General features: G+C 35.6%; 1 protein-coding gene across 1 annotated transcript in view; it reads left to right on the plus strand.

Annotated features, from left to right (window-relative positions):
• Positions 1 to 14,269, plus strand: part of PTAR1 (protein prenyltransferase alpha subunit repeat containing 1) — a 45,496-nt gene that overhangs the window by 25,120 nt on the left and 6,107 nt on the right. The window contains exons 4-5 of the mRNA XM_008587533.1: positions 4,385 to 4,489; positions 6,264 to 6,477. Coding sequence (XP_008585755.1) covers positions 4,385 to 4,489; positions 6,264 to 6,477 — 319 coding nt within the window. The remainder of the gene's footprint in view (positions 1 to 4,384; positions 4,490 to 6,263; positions 6,478 to 14,269) is intronic.

A 14,269-nucleotide genomic window follows, 5' to 3' on the forward strand; every position in this document is an offset into this window, starting at 1 on the left:
TTGGAAGACTTCATTCCTTTTTTTTTTTTCTTTTTTTTTTTTTAAAAAATTTTTCCCCTCCCCTTTTTTTTCCCTTTTTTTTTTTTTTTTTTTTTTTTGTCCTTTTTCGTGACCAGTAAGGGGATCGCAACCCTTGGCTTGGTGTCGCCTGCACCGCGCTCAGCCAGTGAGCACACCGGCCATCCCTATATAGGATCCGAACCTGCAGCAGGAGCGCCGTTGCGCTCCCAGCACCTCACTCTCCCGAGTGAGCCACGGGGTCGGCCCTTATCTTAATTTTTAAAAATGGCAGCCCTCACATAAATTTCATTCCACAGCAAGGTTGCTCATGCAGCATGGCATCGTTCCTTACAAACCCTGCTCTCTAATCCCAGAATATAACAGATGCCTTTTCCTTTCCTAATTAGTTTTCCCCACATTTATTTGATGACCCCTGCTTCATTCCTTCTTCCTCTCTTAGCAATGTGCCACTTAAATCTTTTAGTGTGAAAATAGAAGCTATTTACAATATACCTGAAAAAGAAGTCACCTCAAATTTAAGGAAGTACCCCCCTTCCCAGTAAGAAAAATCTTTAAAATTTCAGGTTAATATCAATATGTAAGCTATAAGGGATGTACATGAAATAAATAAATCCCTTCTTATGATATTTATTCCAATTTATTACATACCTTTAAAATGACTTGAAATGTTTTAATTTATAAATTCCTCATTTTCCTACTCACATATCATTAATCAATTTTATTCAGACTCATGACTTATTAGCATTAGTTACTTTGTCTTCCTGAGAGCCATTTTTTTGAGTTATCTAGCAGTTTTCCAGAGCCCATAATATTATATCTAAGTTGTTTGTGCAACAGCACTTTTTGAATCCATGTGTGACTGGAAATTTTATCACAAGCCAGATTCCCATTTAAATACAGTAGAGCAGTAGTTTTTTTAATTGTATCTCTAGGTTATATGATTGCCATAACTTAACCACTTACCATATTTCTTTTTAAATTCATTCATCTTTAAAAAACTTTTTCACAATATCCAACACCTACAGATGTTCAGTCCTGCCCCCAGAATGTTTATTAAATTGATATTAAATTTTTTTTTTTCCTTTTTGTCTTTTTTCGTGACCGGTAACGGGATCGCAACCCTCGGTGTCGCACCCGTACCGCGACCAGCAATGGGATCGCAACCCTCAGTGTCGCGCCCGCACCGCACTCAACCAGTGAGCGGACCGGTCTCTATATGGGATCCGAACCCTTGGCGGGAGCGCCGCTGCACTCCCAAGCACTGCACTCTACCGAGTGCGCCACCGGGCCGGCCCCGATATTAAAATTTTGCTTCCTTTTTTATGATTCTGTCAGGTGATCTTTTTAAGCATTCATATATACCATTAATTGAGCTTGTTTCAGGCTAAAATGTCTTTCCAAAATACTACTTTGTTGTTGGAAATAAAGAAATCAAGAGAGTGCCCATAATTTAAGGAACTTTGTAAAGACTCAGTTATAAGGTGACTTCCTCTTTTCTGAAGAAAATTTTGACTGCCTCTCTTTATATATGAATATATGAGATTAGTTTAGAACATTTGTGGAAAAATAGAATTAAAAGAGAATATGGATCTTTTCATGAACTTTTTGAAGTACCCTCAAATATGGGAATAAAGGAAGGTATTTGTAAATAGGAGAGGCCTTACATTTAGTAAATGTAAATTAAGTTTAATGCAATAAATTCTCTACAGTAGTGGTTTTTAAGCTTTCATGTGCATTACCTGAAGGGCTTGTTAAAATGCGGATTGCCTACCTTAGTTTTTGATTAGTGGGTCTGGGGTGAGGCCAGAGAATCTGCATTTCTCAGAAATTCCAGATGATACTGATGTTGCAGTCAGGGAACTCCAGCTTGAAAAACACTGCTCTACAAAGTAGTTAAAATCATATAGAGCAATTGTTTGTCTCCTTTTACTTCATAGGTATCCCAACTTATTGTATAAACGCAATGTTCTGATTTCAGAAGACAACGGATCCAAGACTGCAAAAGCAGTTCTCTGTTGCATTAAATGTTTTTTTAATGACAAATAGGTTTCTTTTACATTGAAAGGAATATAGTCAGTAAATCCATTCATTTAAGCGACCATAAACCTAGGAATCACTTCAGATTATTAGAGTGAAGTTACTAACCTAAAAATTATTATAAAATGCAAGTATTTATTATCATTAGTATTTTCACTAAAAAGTTATTTTCCTTATCAAATGAAAATTTAGAAATAGGAACAAAAAAACTTAGAAACAGTACATTGCTTTTGAAATAAGCTGTATTGTGGTATTTAGGATCTAAATCCATCTAAATATGTGAAACGTAAGAGTTGGGCTCTGATTTTGTTGGGTTTAAACTTCTCTAAGATAAATGAATAATCAGCCCTGCCACAGGAAGGACATTTTAAGATTAATAAATATTAGCCAATTATCTAGTTTTATTATAAAATAATAGATACATTGAGAATTAATTGGGAGTGTAATCAGTAATATCAGCTTGTTATCAAAAATGTATTTGAGAAATTAAATGTAAATTGTATTTACCTGAGAGGTAGAAAGCTCCTGCAGGACATTCTTTATAATTGTATTGAAGCTTTGGTCGGGCTTGAACAGTTTTAAAAACAACAAAAACCTTCCATTGCTATTACTTCTGCTGCTTATATTTCGAAAAGGAATGGACTAGTCAGTTGCCATGCAAGTATTTCACCTGTTAATACCTCTTTTGGACAAAAGAAAGAGATCATAAGTACAAAGCTTTTTTCCCCCAGAATTCTTTTATTGTTTTTGTTGTTGTTAAATATATAGATTTAAATACCTTTTTCAGAAAAAATATCAGAAGAATAAAATAATCGTAGAAACAAAAATTGGCATCAAAGTAATTGCAGTGAGTGGATAGTTCAGTTTTAGAAGAAAATAGAATACTTAAGTACTCATGAAAAAACCATAGTGTAAAATTTTTCTTAGAAACACATGTCTGCTTATTCAAAGTGCAAAGAATATACTTTTAAAAATACAGATTTTTTAATTGGTCACAATGTTTTCTTTAATGAGTGATCCATTATGCAGCAGATATTCTTGAATTTTTTTTTTTTCTTTGGGGTCAAAGAATTCTTTATTCCCCTTAAACTGAGAGGAAGTAACACCAGCTGTTAAACAGGTTTTTAGGTGATTGCTTGGATTTTTAAAAAATTTTTATTGTACATATTTATGAGGTACAGTGTGTTATTTTGATACATGTATGTAGTGTGTGAAATTCAAATCAGGTAATTAGCATATCCATCATCACAAACATTTATCATTTCCTTTTATTGAGAACAGTTGAACTCCTGTCTTCTAGCCATTTGGAAACATACAATAAATTATAGACATCTAGTACTACTATAGACCACTAGAAATTATTCTTCTATCTAGACTTGATTTTGTATCCATTAACCAGTCTCTCTTTATTCATGCCCTCCCTCTCTAGACTGCCCAGCATTTAGTAACCACCGTTCTACTACTTCTATAGAAAGCTCAACTTTTTTTAGCTCCCACATGTGAAGGAGAATGTGCAGTATTTATCTTTCTGTGACTGACTAATTTCACTTAATATAATGACTTCCGGGCTCATCCATGTTGCTGTGAATGACAGGATCTCCAGAATTCTTTTAGAATAGCAAAAAGCTGGAAGCAACCTGAGATGTCTAACAACAGGGGAAAATGTCATTAGATTACAGCATAGCTATTGACTGAAAACTATTTGATCATTTAAAATGTTCATTACAAAGATTACAAATGTTCATTACAAAGAACGATAGGTAAATTCTTAAGATATAATGAGAACAGGATATAGAATTATGTATTAAGATATAAATGCATATTGGGAAAGGCAGGAAGGACAATTCAAAAATAAATATAGTAATTTTGTTAGGGTAGTGAGTCAATTAATGATTTTTTTCCTTATATCTCTATCGTATGTGTTTGTCGCATTTCTTCATTTTTTTTTTGTAATGAACTAGATTATATCAAATTCTGTTTAGGAAGCTAGAGCAATTCTTGATTGAGATTGGATCCACCCTGCAGATACTTCTATCAGGTCATGTAACTTTTAGAAATGATGCCAGAAATCCCCTTTGCCCTCTCCCAAATAATTAATGTTCCATTGTTAATTTACGAACTTCTTTTTCTGCTTATTTTGACATTATGAAAATACATTCTTGATGTGTGTATAAGACGTTTATAAGAATTATATATACCACTGTTTGGGGTTTTGGCTTTTTTTATTATTCTTGGAAATTCACTTCACAATAAGGTTATATTAAAAACCATGCAGACTGTTTGTACAGAAGGATAAAGTAATTTAAAAAAAATTTTTTTTTTACAGGAAAGAGCTGATCCTTGCTGGCACTTTAAATCCAATTAAGGACTTACATCTGGGAAAACTGGCCTTAACTAAGTTTCCGAAGAGTCCAGAAACATGGATTCACAGGTGTGTTTAATTTACAACATGGTACTCTTACTTAGGATCCAGAATGGCTGGAAAAAGAGACATAGCATGTGAGGCAGGGTCACATTTTGGTTCAGAGCATGAATTCTAAAGTCAAGTTACCTACGTTTAAATCTAGGGGTTATCACCCAGTATCTGAGCATTCATAGGAAATTGTTTAATCTCTTCAAGCCTCAGTTTTCTCATTTGTGAAGTGGGAATAAAAATTACACCAATCTCATAGAGTTAATGGTTGAGTTTATTTGAGATAATACATGTAAACAACTACCACAGTGGCTGGTACATATTAAATACTCAGTAAATATTATCTGTTGTTATTAGCTATCTGAAGCAGTTGTGGAGATGGCCTTTAGATACTCGACTATAGTGAACAACTGGGATTTTTAAATGCATTTCGTTGTTTTCCTGGTAAAGATGGTGGTGGTGATGGTTGTTAACTTACAGAGGAAGCTAAGGACAGCTGAAGTGAATGGTGTCTAGGCTGAGCTAAAGTTGCTAAGACCATAAATGCAAAGAACACTTTCAGGTAAAAAGCCTGAGACAGATAATCAGGATGCACATAGGACTCTTAAAACCCTGGCTGTCTAGAAGCATATTCCTCTTGGACCCCATGTAACTACTCTTATTTGACCAAAATGGGATCGTGTGGGCTTGCTGGTCAGGGACAGTGGAGAAGTTACTTTGAAGAAGTCTGTTTGTGGTTTATTAAGCCACTCAAATTTGTCTTAAATCCTGGGCATTTTTAGTATCTTATGTCAGTTTCAAGGTGTCTTAGCTGTAATCTTGTCTTTGCCCAGCATTGCATATCAGCTCCTGCCAAACCACATAGTCACTTGTATACTTGTATTTTCTTCCTTACTAGAAATTTGAATAGTAGGTGTCAGAGAGGTATATGATTGTGTGTATGGATTTTAGAAATAAGTGGTGACAGGAGAAGGTAGTATTAAATATGTGTCCATTTATTGGCTTGTTTAATTCTTTTTATAAAGCAATATTTTGTTAAATAAAATCTTCTATTATTTAAAAATGACAAAATGAGTGTTCTTACTCAATTTCCTATTTGGTTGAAAAATTTTAGTCTAAAAGACTTTCTATGAGGAAATATATGTAGAAACTAAAGACATTAAGTAGTTAGAAACATTTTGTTAGTGCTTTTGATTTAAACATATGCTAATGCAAATCTTAAATAGACAAAGGGAAAAATCTGGAAAAACACATTTTAAAACCTCCTTGATAGTTTAACTAATTACATGTATTTCTTTCCAGATTTTATGTTGTAATATAGAAATTCTGCTTAATGAAAGCTGTCAAAATGCAGCTTCTTGTTTACAAACAAAACTATGACTTCTCTTCTAATATTTACCAGCCATTGATTAATACCCCCTCATCACCACACACACACACACACAAGCACAAAGACCAGTTGCTTTTACATTTGCTGGCCAAATGGAGTTTTTTGGAGTTGTCAGTTTGGAATTGATGACATTCTCTTTTTGACAGATCTTAAAGTTTTAGAAAGATTTTTCTTTCTCATTTGTCCTTTTTCCCCCCTTCATCCATGCTGCTGAATTTAATTATCTTCAAAAACAACAAAATGACAACCCCTCCCCACTTTGCAAAAAACTGGGCTTGTAGACAGGTATTATTTTGCATTGTCTGTGAACAGAAATTAAATTAAAAAACAAAGAAAACTGGTTATTTTCCTCTCTAGTTCATGTTCTTTCTTCATTCTCTTTCCCACATGCTACCTTAACAGGCGATGGGTGCTACAACAGCTAATTCAGGAAATCTCCTTGCCTTCCTTTGTGATGAAAGGAAACTTGGGTACAATTCCTGTAGAAAGGACACAGCAACTAATACAAGAAGAGATGGAGGTCTGTGGTGAAGCAGCAGGGAGATACCCAAGCAACTATAATGCCTGGTCCCATCGCATCTGGGTTTTACAACACATGGCCAAGCTAGATATCAAGGTAGGGGTATTATTCAGTCTCCCTTGGCAGACTGCCTGTCTGCCCTTAAAATCTGCTAGTAGTTCATCCTCAGAAGAGCTTTAAAGAAGTAAAGTAGAGGAACTAATGATCCTGCAGCCCAAGAGGATCATGACAGCTGATACCTCTAGGGAAACCTTAGCAATTAAAAAAAAGTTTACATTCCCCACCAGTGCAGTTTTTGGCACTCTTAAGGCTGGTGCATTCATAGAACAAAGGCAGGTTTAAGTAGTCAAGGAAGACTGATTATAATTCATTTTGCCCTGAAACAGAAAAGGATTATTAAGCCTTATAGTATTAGAATTATTGTTTCTTGGTAGTCTGGTTATGTGACTTAGTGTCCTGAATCAGCTAGCTGTCTTTTCAGTTTCCTCTCCTGGAAGTGGGGCAGGGACAGAAGATCTCACCCAGATGTTTCCAAACTTGGCTGAGTGTATAAGTTACTGTGGGATTCCCAAGTCTCACTCTAGGCCTACTAAATCAGAATGAGGATGAGATCCAGAGATTAGGATTTTCCACAGCCTCGGGGGTTTATTTGGATGCAGAGCCAAGTTGGAAACTCTCTCAGCCTAATTGGTTTAGTTTAGAAATGAGATGGAGGCTTCCACAGAATTTTAATGGCTTAGATTTATCCACAGCTTGACCACTTATTATTCATCAGTGTGTGAGCCAGGTATCCCATGTGCTCCTTCTTATATACTACAGTGTCTCAATTTTTTCTTCTCTTCTTTTGGTATCACAGTGCCATAAGAGTATAGAGGTGTCTTCTAAAAATCTTCTCAGGCTTGGAGACAATGAAAAGAAGTGAAGTTGAAGTTTAAAGTGCCCCAGGTGGTGCTTTCAGATTAATGGGGGAAGCGTTTTATAATTTTAGCTTACTTCCTTCTTCTTACATCTCCCTTCCCAGATTCCCTCTCCCCTCTTTGTTTCCTTGCTTGAGATTCCTCTAGTGTTGTGAGGCTGCCACATAGAAAAGGAACCAGGATACCCAGTTGAGAATTTAAAAGGGGGTCTTTATTGGCCAGCCAGCGACTGTCCCTCCAAGAAAGTCTCGGAAGAGAACAGTCCTGACTTAAAGTTTAGAGGGTTTTTTAAAAGGCACATTTTTACATTAGTCACACAGTTAAAATTATCAAGTAGTCACACACTTATAGTTGTCATATTGTCACACACAGACACACATACCCTCCTGGCGTGAGGAGGGGGTTTGGTGAGGCCTAGTGCAAGCTGATAACAGAAGCTGAAACAAGCCAGTTAATCACTCAGGGGCAGCTTGGGTGGGGAACAGCAAACAAAATTCAAACTTCTCTAAGTGCAGGCTAATATTTAGCTTTTAACTTCTATCAAGGGGGCTGAAGAGCTGAGGGGATTTTTAAACAATAACATTTTTAAGCAATTCAAACACTATTTAAACTTAATCAATCTGTCTTGTCACACAGTAAGCAGTTTCACAGAAGCGAATTGCGTATGTTATAAAAGTGGGGGTCACCCTATCTCATTAGGACAAATAGGAGAGTTTTTACTTCCAGGGGATTTTAAGCCCACAATTCTGGAAGAGTAGCCTTTTCCTTTCCAGTTTATGTGCCTAATCAAGTAGAAAGAACAATGGTTTAGAATCACATCGACCTGGGTTCAGATTCCAGCCCTACTAGCTTGTGTGGAAAGTAAGACTTTAATATTTTCATTTATAAAATAGGGACTCTACTGCCTACCTCAGCGGATTATTGTGAGAGTTATTTGAGTTAATATGAAGTACTGGGCACCTAATATAGGCTCACTAAATTTTAGTTCCTTTCTCTGCTCCCCCATAGGTAGAGAAGTTAGGTGAAATTATCTACCAGTTTGCTTGGTCAACTCAGTGTAATTTATTTATGAAAAAGTACTGCAACCCTATCATTGCTAGCCAGAGTCCTGTATACTGGGTGTGGCAGTAAAGACAAAGAGCTTGCTCTAAACAAATTGAAAATTTGGTTGAGGAAGCAGACCAGCAGTTACAGAGCAGAGTGACACTTGCAGGAAGTGAAGGAAGCTCAGGCCACAGTGGGAGTGCAAAGAAATGGTTCTTTATCCACACTGGACTCATTGAAAATGGTTACCAGAGGGAGCTGCGATAACATAGTCTGAGTCTGGAGAAGTGACTACAAGTTATCTGGTGTGTTATCAGGTATGTGGAGTGCTTTAGAGCCAGTCATCTCAAGTCCACAACTTGATAGTGTGTGGGAGATGGGGAGGGTTGGCCATAAAAAGGATGGCAGAGTTCAGGTAAGCTGAGAGGTCTTTGTCAACTTTCCTGCCGTGATGTGGATTTTCAAGTGACATTCCCATGAAATCAGGCATGAAAGGCCAAGCCTGGTTATTTGAGATCATCTTATGTGAAAGATGACAACTCATTAATGGTGTGTTGGCTCAGCTGCCTGGGTGCACTGCTGGGCTCACCTGTTGTCAGCCTTCCTTGACCTGCCAAAGGGGGAACTCACTTTTCTTCCTGTCACTACCATCACTGAAGGATCTCTCACACTATAGTTTTCAGTGAAGAGTGCTAAATTTGCAAAATCTCCTTTTTATTGTTATAAGCCACTGGGCCCAGCTAGTAGAACATGTTCTACTGTGCTTTGTGTATTAGAGGAAGTAATCACAAAAATACCAGTAGTGTAGGGGGCCGGCCCGGTGGCGCACTGGATAGTGCGCCGCTTGGGAAGCGCGGCAGCGCTCCCAGGTGGCAGATGGGGGAGCAGAGCAAAACAGCAGTTACACACATGCACCTGTGTGTGCAAGAGCAGAAAACAGCAGTTGCACACATAGATGTGTGTGTGAAAAGAAAGAAGAAAGAAGATAGATAGAGATAGACTGATTTTCCTAGAAATACCTACTTCTTTTGAAGCCGATAAGCAAACCAGTTGCTTAAAAACCATTTACTCCTTATAAGTGATGTATTAAAATAACCTTGCATCATAAATTGACAACTTCTTCCCAATGCCCATGAGAATAAGATTAAGGATTTTAAACCTACGTGGGCAACTGAGCTTTGCAGATATCCAAAGGCGGTTTATAAACCGACACCAAATGAGGAAGGTAACAGACCCCGTGCTGGGTTTGACACCTGGTAGGCAATCAACCAAGACGGTTCCCTTTGCCCTTCATTGAAAACAAGTCAAGATGATATTTATGTCTGCATAAAATGTTTTGCATGATCCTAAAAGCCTTTTCTTTCTTTGCATCAGTGGAGTGTCGTAGAAATAAAATAAGTTTTACAGTCAAACAGATATGGGTCTGAATTTCAGCTCTGTCCTCACTAGTAGTGTAACCTTATGCAAATTGGTTGGCATCTCTGAATCCCAGGTTCCTGTATGTAAAATGAGATTTAAAATCTAACTATGAAAATCAGCTATCCACTGTGAGGCTTGGAGATAATTTAGGTAAGCCACACAGGTCCTGCTGCTTTTTACAATGCTCCAGGTGTTATTGTACACATAGGGGACACTGAGATGAAGCACAGAGACTAGCTCATTGCTCTTAGGAGGTTGTATATGGGTAATCAGGTGTTCAATAGATGATAGAATTTGTTAATATATGCAAAACACGACTGTAGAGTGCTAATAATAATAAAAATACCAGTAGTGTAGAGCAACTTCAAAGTACATAAAAAATGAGCTGGCATTTTTTTACTTAGAAAATTGAAAAGGATTTTTTAAAGTGCTGTTATCTGGTATCAGGGTATAAAAATGAGCATTGTAGAAACTGTTACAGTCTTACTGAAGGGCAGCAACATGGCAGCATTTATCAGACTTTTAAAAAAGGGGGTGGTGGTGTTATTTTTAATCGAACAGTTCTCCTTCCAGGAATTTATCCTAAAGAAATAATGGTGCATCTCCATTTAGTGGTCATACAGACCTAATTTGAATCCTGGCTCTATCACTAATTTGCTGTGTAGCCTTGAAGAAGTTCCTTAGCCTCTCTGACCTTTTCCTCATCTGTAAAGTGGGGATGATGATAATTCCTGTCTCATCAAGTGATACAAATTGAATGGGAGGGTCCACATAAAGTAGCTATCACTGTGCTCTTACTAAGTATTCGGTAAACACTGGCCATTATATTAAATCTGAAAGTTTGATGTATAAAAGTAGCATCTATAATAGTGAAAAACTAGAAAGAATCTCACCTTCCAATAGTGAGGGATTAGTTGCATTACAGTCCATCACAAACTGGGATATTTGTTGTGACCAAAAATTACATTTAAGAAGATTATTTAAAGAAAAATATTTACAGTAGGTTAAGGATATAAAATTAAATGTGCAGTGGACCTAACATAATTTTTAATATATTTATTAGCATTGAATGAGACAACAGAGTCTTCAAAGTGTTTGGAACGGTATTTGGCACATAGTAAGTGCTCAGTAGATATTTGTACATACATGCACACACAGTGTTGTTATAGATATTTTTTGTTGTATTTTGTTTAGTAAGCATGTAATAGTTTTCTAGTCATAAAAATAGAAGCTAGAGAACAAAGAATGGTTAATGGTGCTTTGGGGTGGAATTATGAGGCTAATTTTCTGTTTTATGTTCCCTATGATGTTTGCATGTTTAAATGAACATATATATATTTAGGTGAGTTTTAAAATATTCTCACTTGTGAGGGTAGGGTGGGAGAAAAACTCATAGTTGAGCAGAGTTTATTACTACTAGCCAATTAAGAGTTGATATGGTGTCACAAAGGAACATTTCTCCAAAAAAGGTTTACAAATGACCAGTAAGGAAATGAAAAGATACCCAGCATCATTAGCCATTAGAGAAGTGCAGATCAAAACCACAGTGAGTGAGATACCACTTCACACCAATTAGGATGGCTAAAATAAAAAGACAGACAATCACAGGTGTTGATGAGGATGTGGAGAAATTGGAACCCTTAGATATGGCTGGTAGAAATGTAAAATAGTGAGCTGTGGAAAACAGTTTGGTATTTCCTCAAAAAATTAAACAGAATTTTCATGTCTGGGGGAAAAAAAACTAGTTAATAACAATATATTGTATTCTTGGGGAAAAAGAATTACCATATATGAATCTGCAATTGCACTCCTAGGTATTATATACCCAGGAGAATTGAAAATAATGTCTATACCAAAATTTGTATGAGAATGTTTATAGCCAAGTTATTCATAATAGCCAAAAAATGGTAACAACTGTCCATCATCTGAGGAATAGAAAACAAAGTGTGCTATATGTAGACAGTGGAATTTCGGCTATAAAAAAGGAATGAAGTACTGATACATGCTATAACATGGATGAATCATGAATCTTGAAAACGTTATGATGATTGAGAGCAGCCAGATTTAAAAGGCCCCATGTGTGTATTGTATGATCTCATTTAAATGACATGTTCAGAATATGCAAAGCAAATTAATGGGTGCCAGAGGCTGGGGAGGAAGAAGTGAGGAGTGACTCCTAATAGAAATGGGGTTATTTGGGCGATGATGAAAATGTTTGAAATTAGATAACATTGATGGCTTCACAGCTCTATGGATATACTAAAAACCACTGATTTATTTTTTAACATCAAAAATTGATTCTAAATTTTATTAGAAAGATTAAAGTTTCAAAGAACAGCTAAGAAATTCTTGGGAAAAAATTAAGGAACATTATACTTTATTTAAATGTCTATTAAGACAGAGTAATTAAAATTATTGTACTTTTTCAAAAATAAACTCAGTAATGGAAGAGAATATAAAGACCATAAACAAATAATAATACATAATTTGTACAGATTTCATTAAAGATGAATATGGCATTTTACATAATTAGAAAAAGAATTGTTTGTTCAATTTGTGATGTGGGTAGAATTGATTGACTTTGTAGAAAATTATTAAGTTAGGTTTTTTTATATCATATATCAAACTGAAATCTAAGTGGAATAAAAACCTATATGAAGAAAAAAGAGACCCGGAGGACATTGTGCTAGCCAGGCACAGAAAGACAAATATTTTATGATCTTACTTATATGTGAAGTCTAGAAAAGTTGAACTCAAAGAAGTAGAGAATAGAACAGTGGCTTCAACAGTAGGGGTTGGGGTGGGGAATGGTGAGTTGATGGTCAGAGGGTACAAAGTTTGAGATAGGAAGAATAAGTTCTAGAAATCTATTGTACAGCATGGTGATTATAGTTAATAATAATGTATTATATGCTTAAAAATTGCTAAAAGAGTAGATCTTAAATGTTCTCACCACAAAAAAGAAAATAACTTGAGGTGATGGATATGTTAATTAGCTTGGTTGTGGTAATCATTTCACAATGTATACATAAAAACATCATGTTGTACACCATAAATATATACAATTTTTGTATTTTATGCTTGGATACACCTGGGGGGAAAATAATTTAAAAAATCAAATTGTGGTAATGTATTGAGAAAAATATTTACAACATATATGACAGAGACTAATACCTTTAATATATAAAAATCTCATACAACCCCATAAGAAAAATGACTATCACAAATATTAAATTAGACAATTTATAGAAGAATTAAGCAAAATAAGTAATTCATAAATGAAGAAACAAAGGAAAACTAAGTATATAAGAAAAAGATGTTTAGTCTTAGTGATAAATATGAATTAAAATGAAACATTTTTCACTTATTAAATTAGTGAAGATTAAAGTATTGACGAGGAATTTAGGAAGAAGGCATTAACACATACTTCTGATAGGAATATAAATTGAACAGCCTTTCTTATTAGAATAAAAATACTTTGACAGTATATTTCAAGAACCTTGTAAAGATTTTATCTTTGGTCCAGCAAGTGTACGTCTAGAAATTTCTTCTAAATAAATAATTAGATAGGTACCTAGATACATATAAAAAGGGTGTTACTTATATAAGAGTAGAACCAATTAGGGGAATGATTAAATTTTGATCTTTAAAATGAACTATTATGCAAGAGTTAAAAATTGTTATAAAGTAGTCTTTAATGCCATAGGAATATGTTTGTTTGTTTATTTTTTGCGGCTGGCTGTTATGGGGGGTGAGGGATCCAAACTAGTGACCTTGGTGTTATAAGGCTGCACTCCAACCAACTGAACTAACTGGCCAGCTCCTGTTTATAATTTAAGTAGAATAAAATTAGTACGAAAGAATATCCCAAATTTGTGTTAAAAATTAATTCTGTGTATGTGCATGCATAGAAAAAAAACTGAAAGATTGGTTATATACCAGTGTGTTAAGAGCATGGCCAATAGGATAATGGATGATTTTTGTTTGCTATTTTATATTGTTTTATGTTGTTATAATTTTCTACTACTTTGTATCACTTTTATAATCAGAAGAAAAACCAAATGTTATTTTTAAAAATTTGCAAGACTGGTGATGTGTATTATCAGTGGTCTTTATTTTAAACCTGTTACCTCTCTGTTTCATGGCCTTGCTTCTGTGGCTTTTTTATAGCATATTTATTCACTCATTCATTTTTTATATGGAAAATGGAAAAGAATATGGACATTTAAGATATATCATATAGAGGTCATTCATTCTGTCAGTTCCTTATATTTAAACCATGTCTTTATATAGTGTCTTTAAGATCGCTTAGGGCCGGCCCGGTGGCGCACTGCTACAGTGCGCCACTTGGGAAGTGCGGCTGCGCTCCCGCCGAGGGTTCGGATCCCACATGCAGACCAGTTCCCGCTCACTGGCTGAGCGTGGTGCGGGCACAACACCGAGGGTTGCGATCCATTGCCAGGCACGAAAAAAAAGACAAAAAGACAAAAAAAAAAAAAAAAAAAAAC

The sequence above is a fragment of the Galeopterus variegatus genome, unplaced genomic scaffold (assembly GCF_000696425.1).
Source record: "Galeopterus variegatus unplaced genomic scaffold, G_variegatus-3.0.2 Scaffold4419, whole genome shotgun sequence".
NCBI classification, from domain to species: domain Eukaryota; kingdom Metazoa; phylum Chordata; class Mammalia; order Dermoptera; family Cynocephalidae; genus Galeopterus; species Galeopterus variegatus.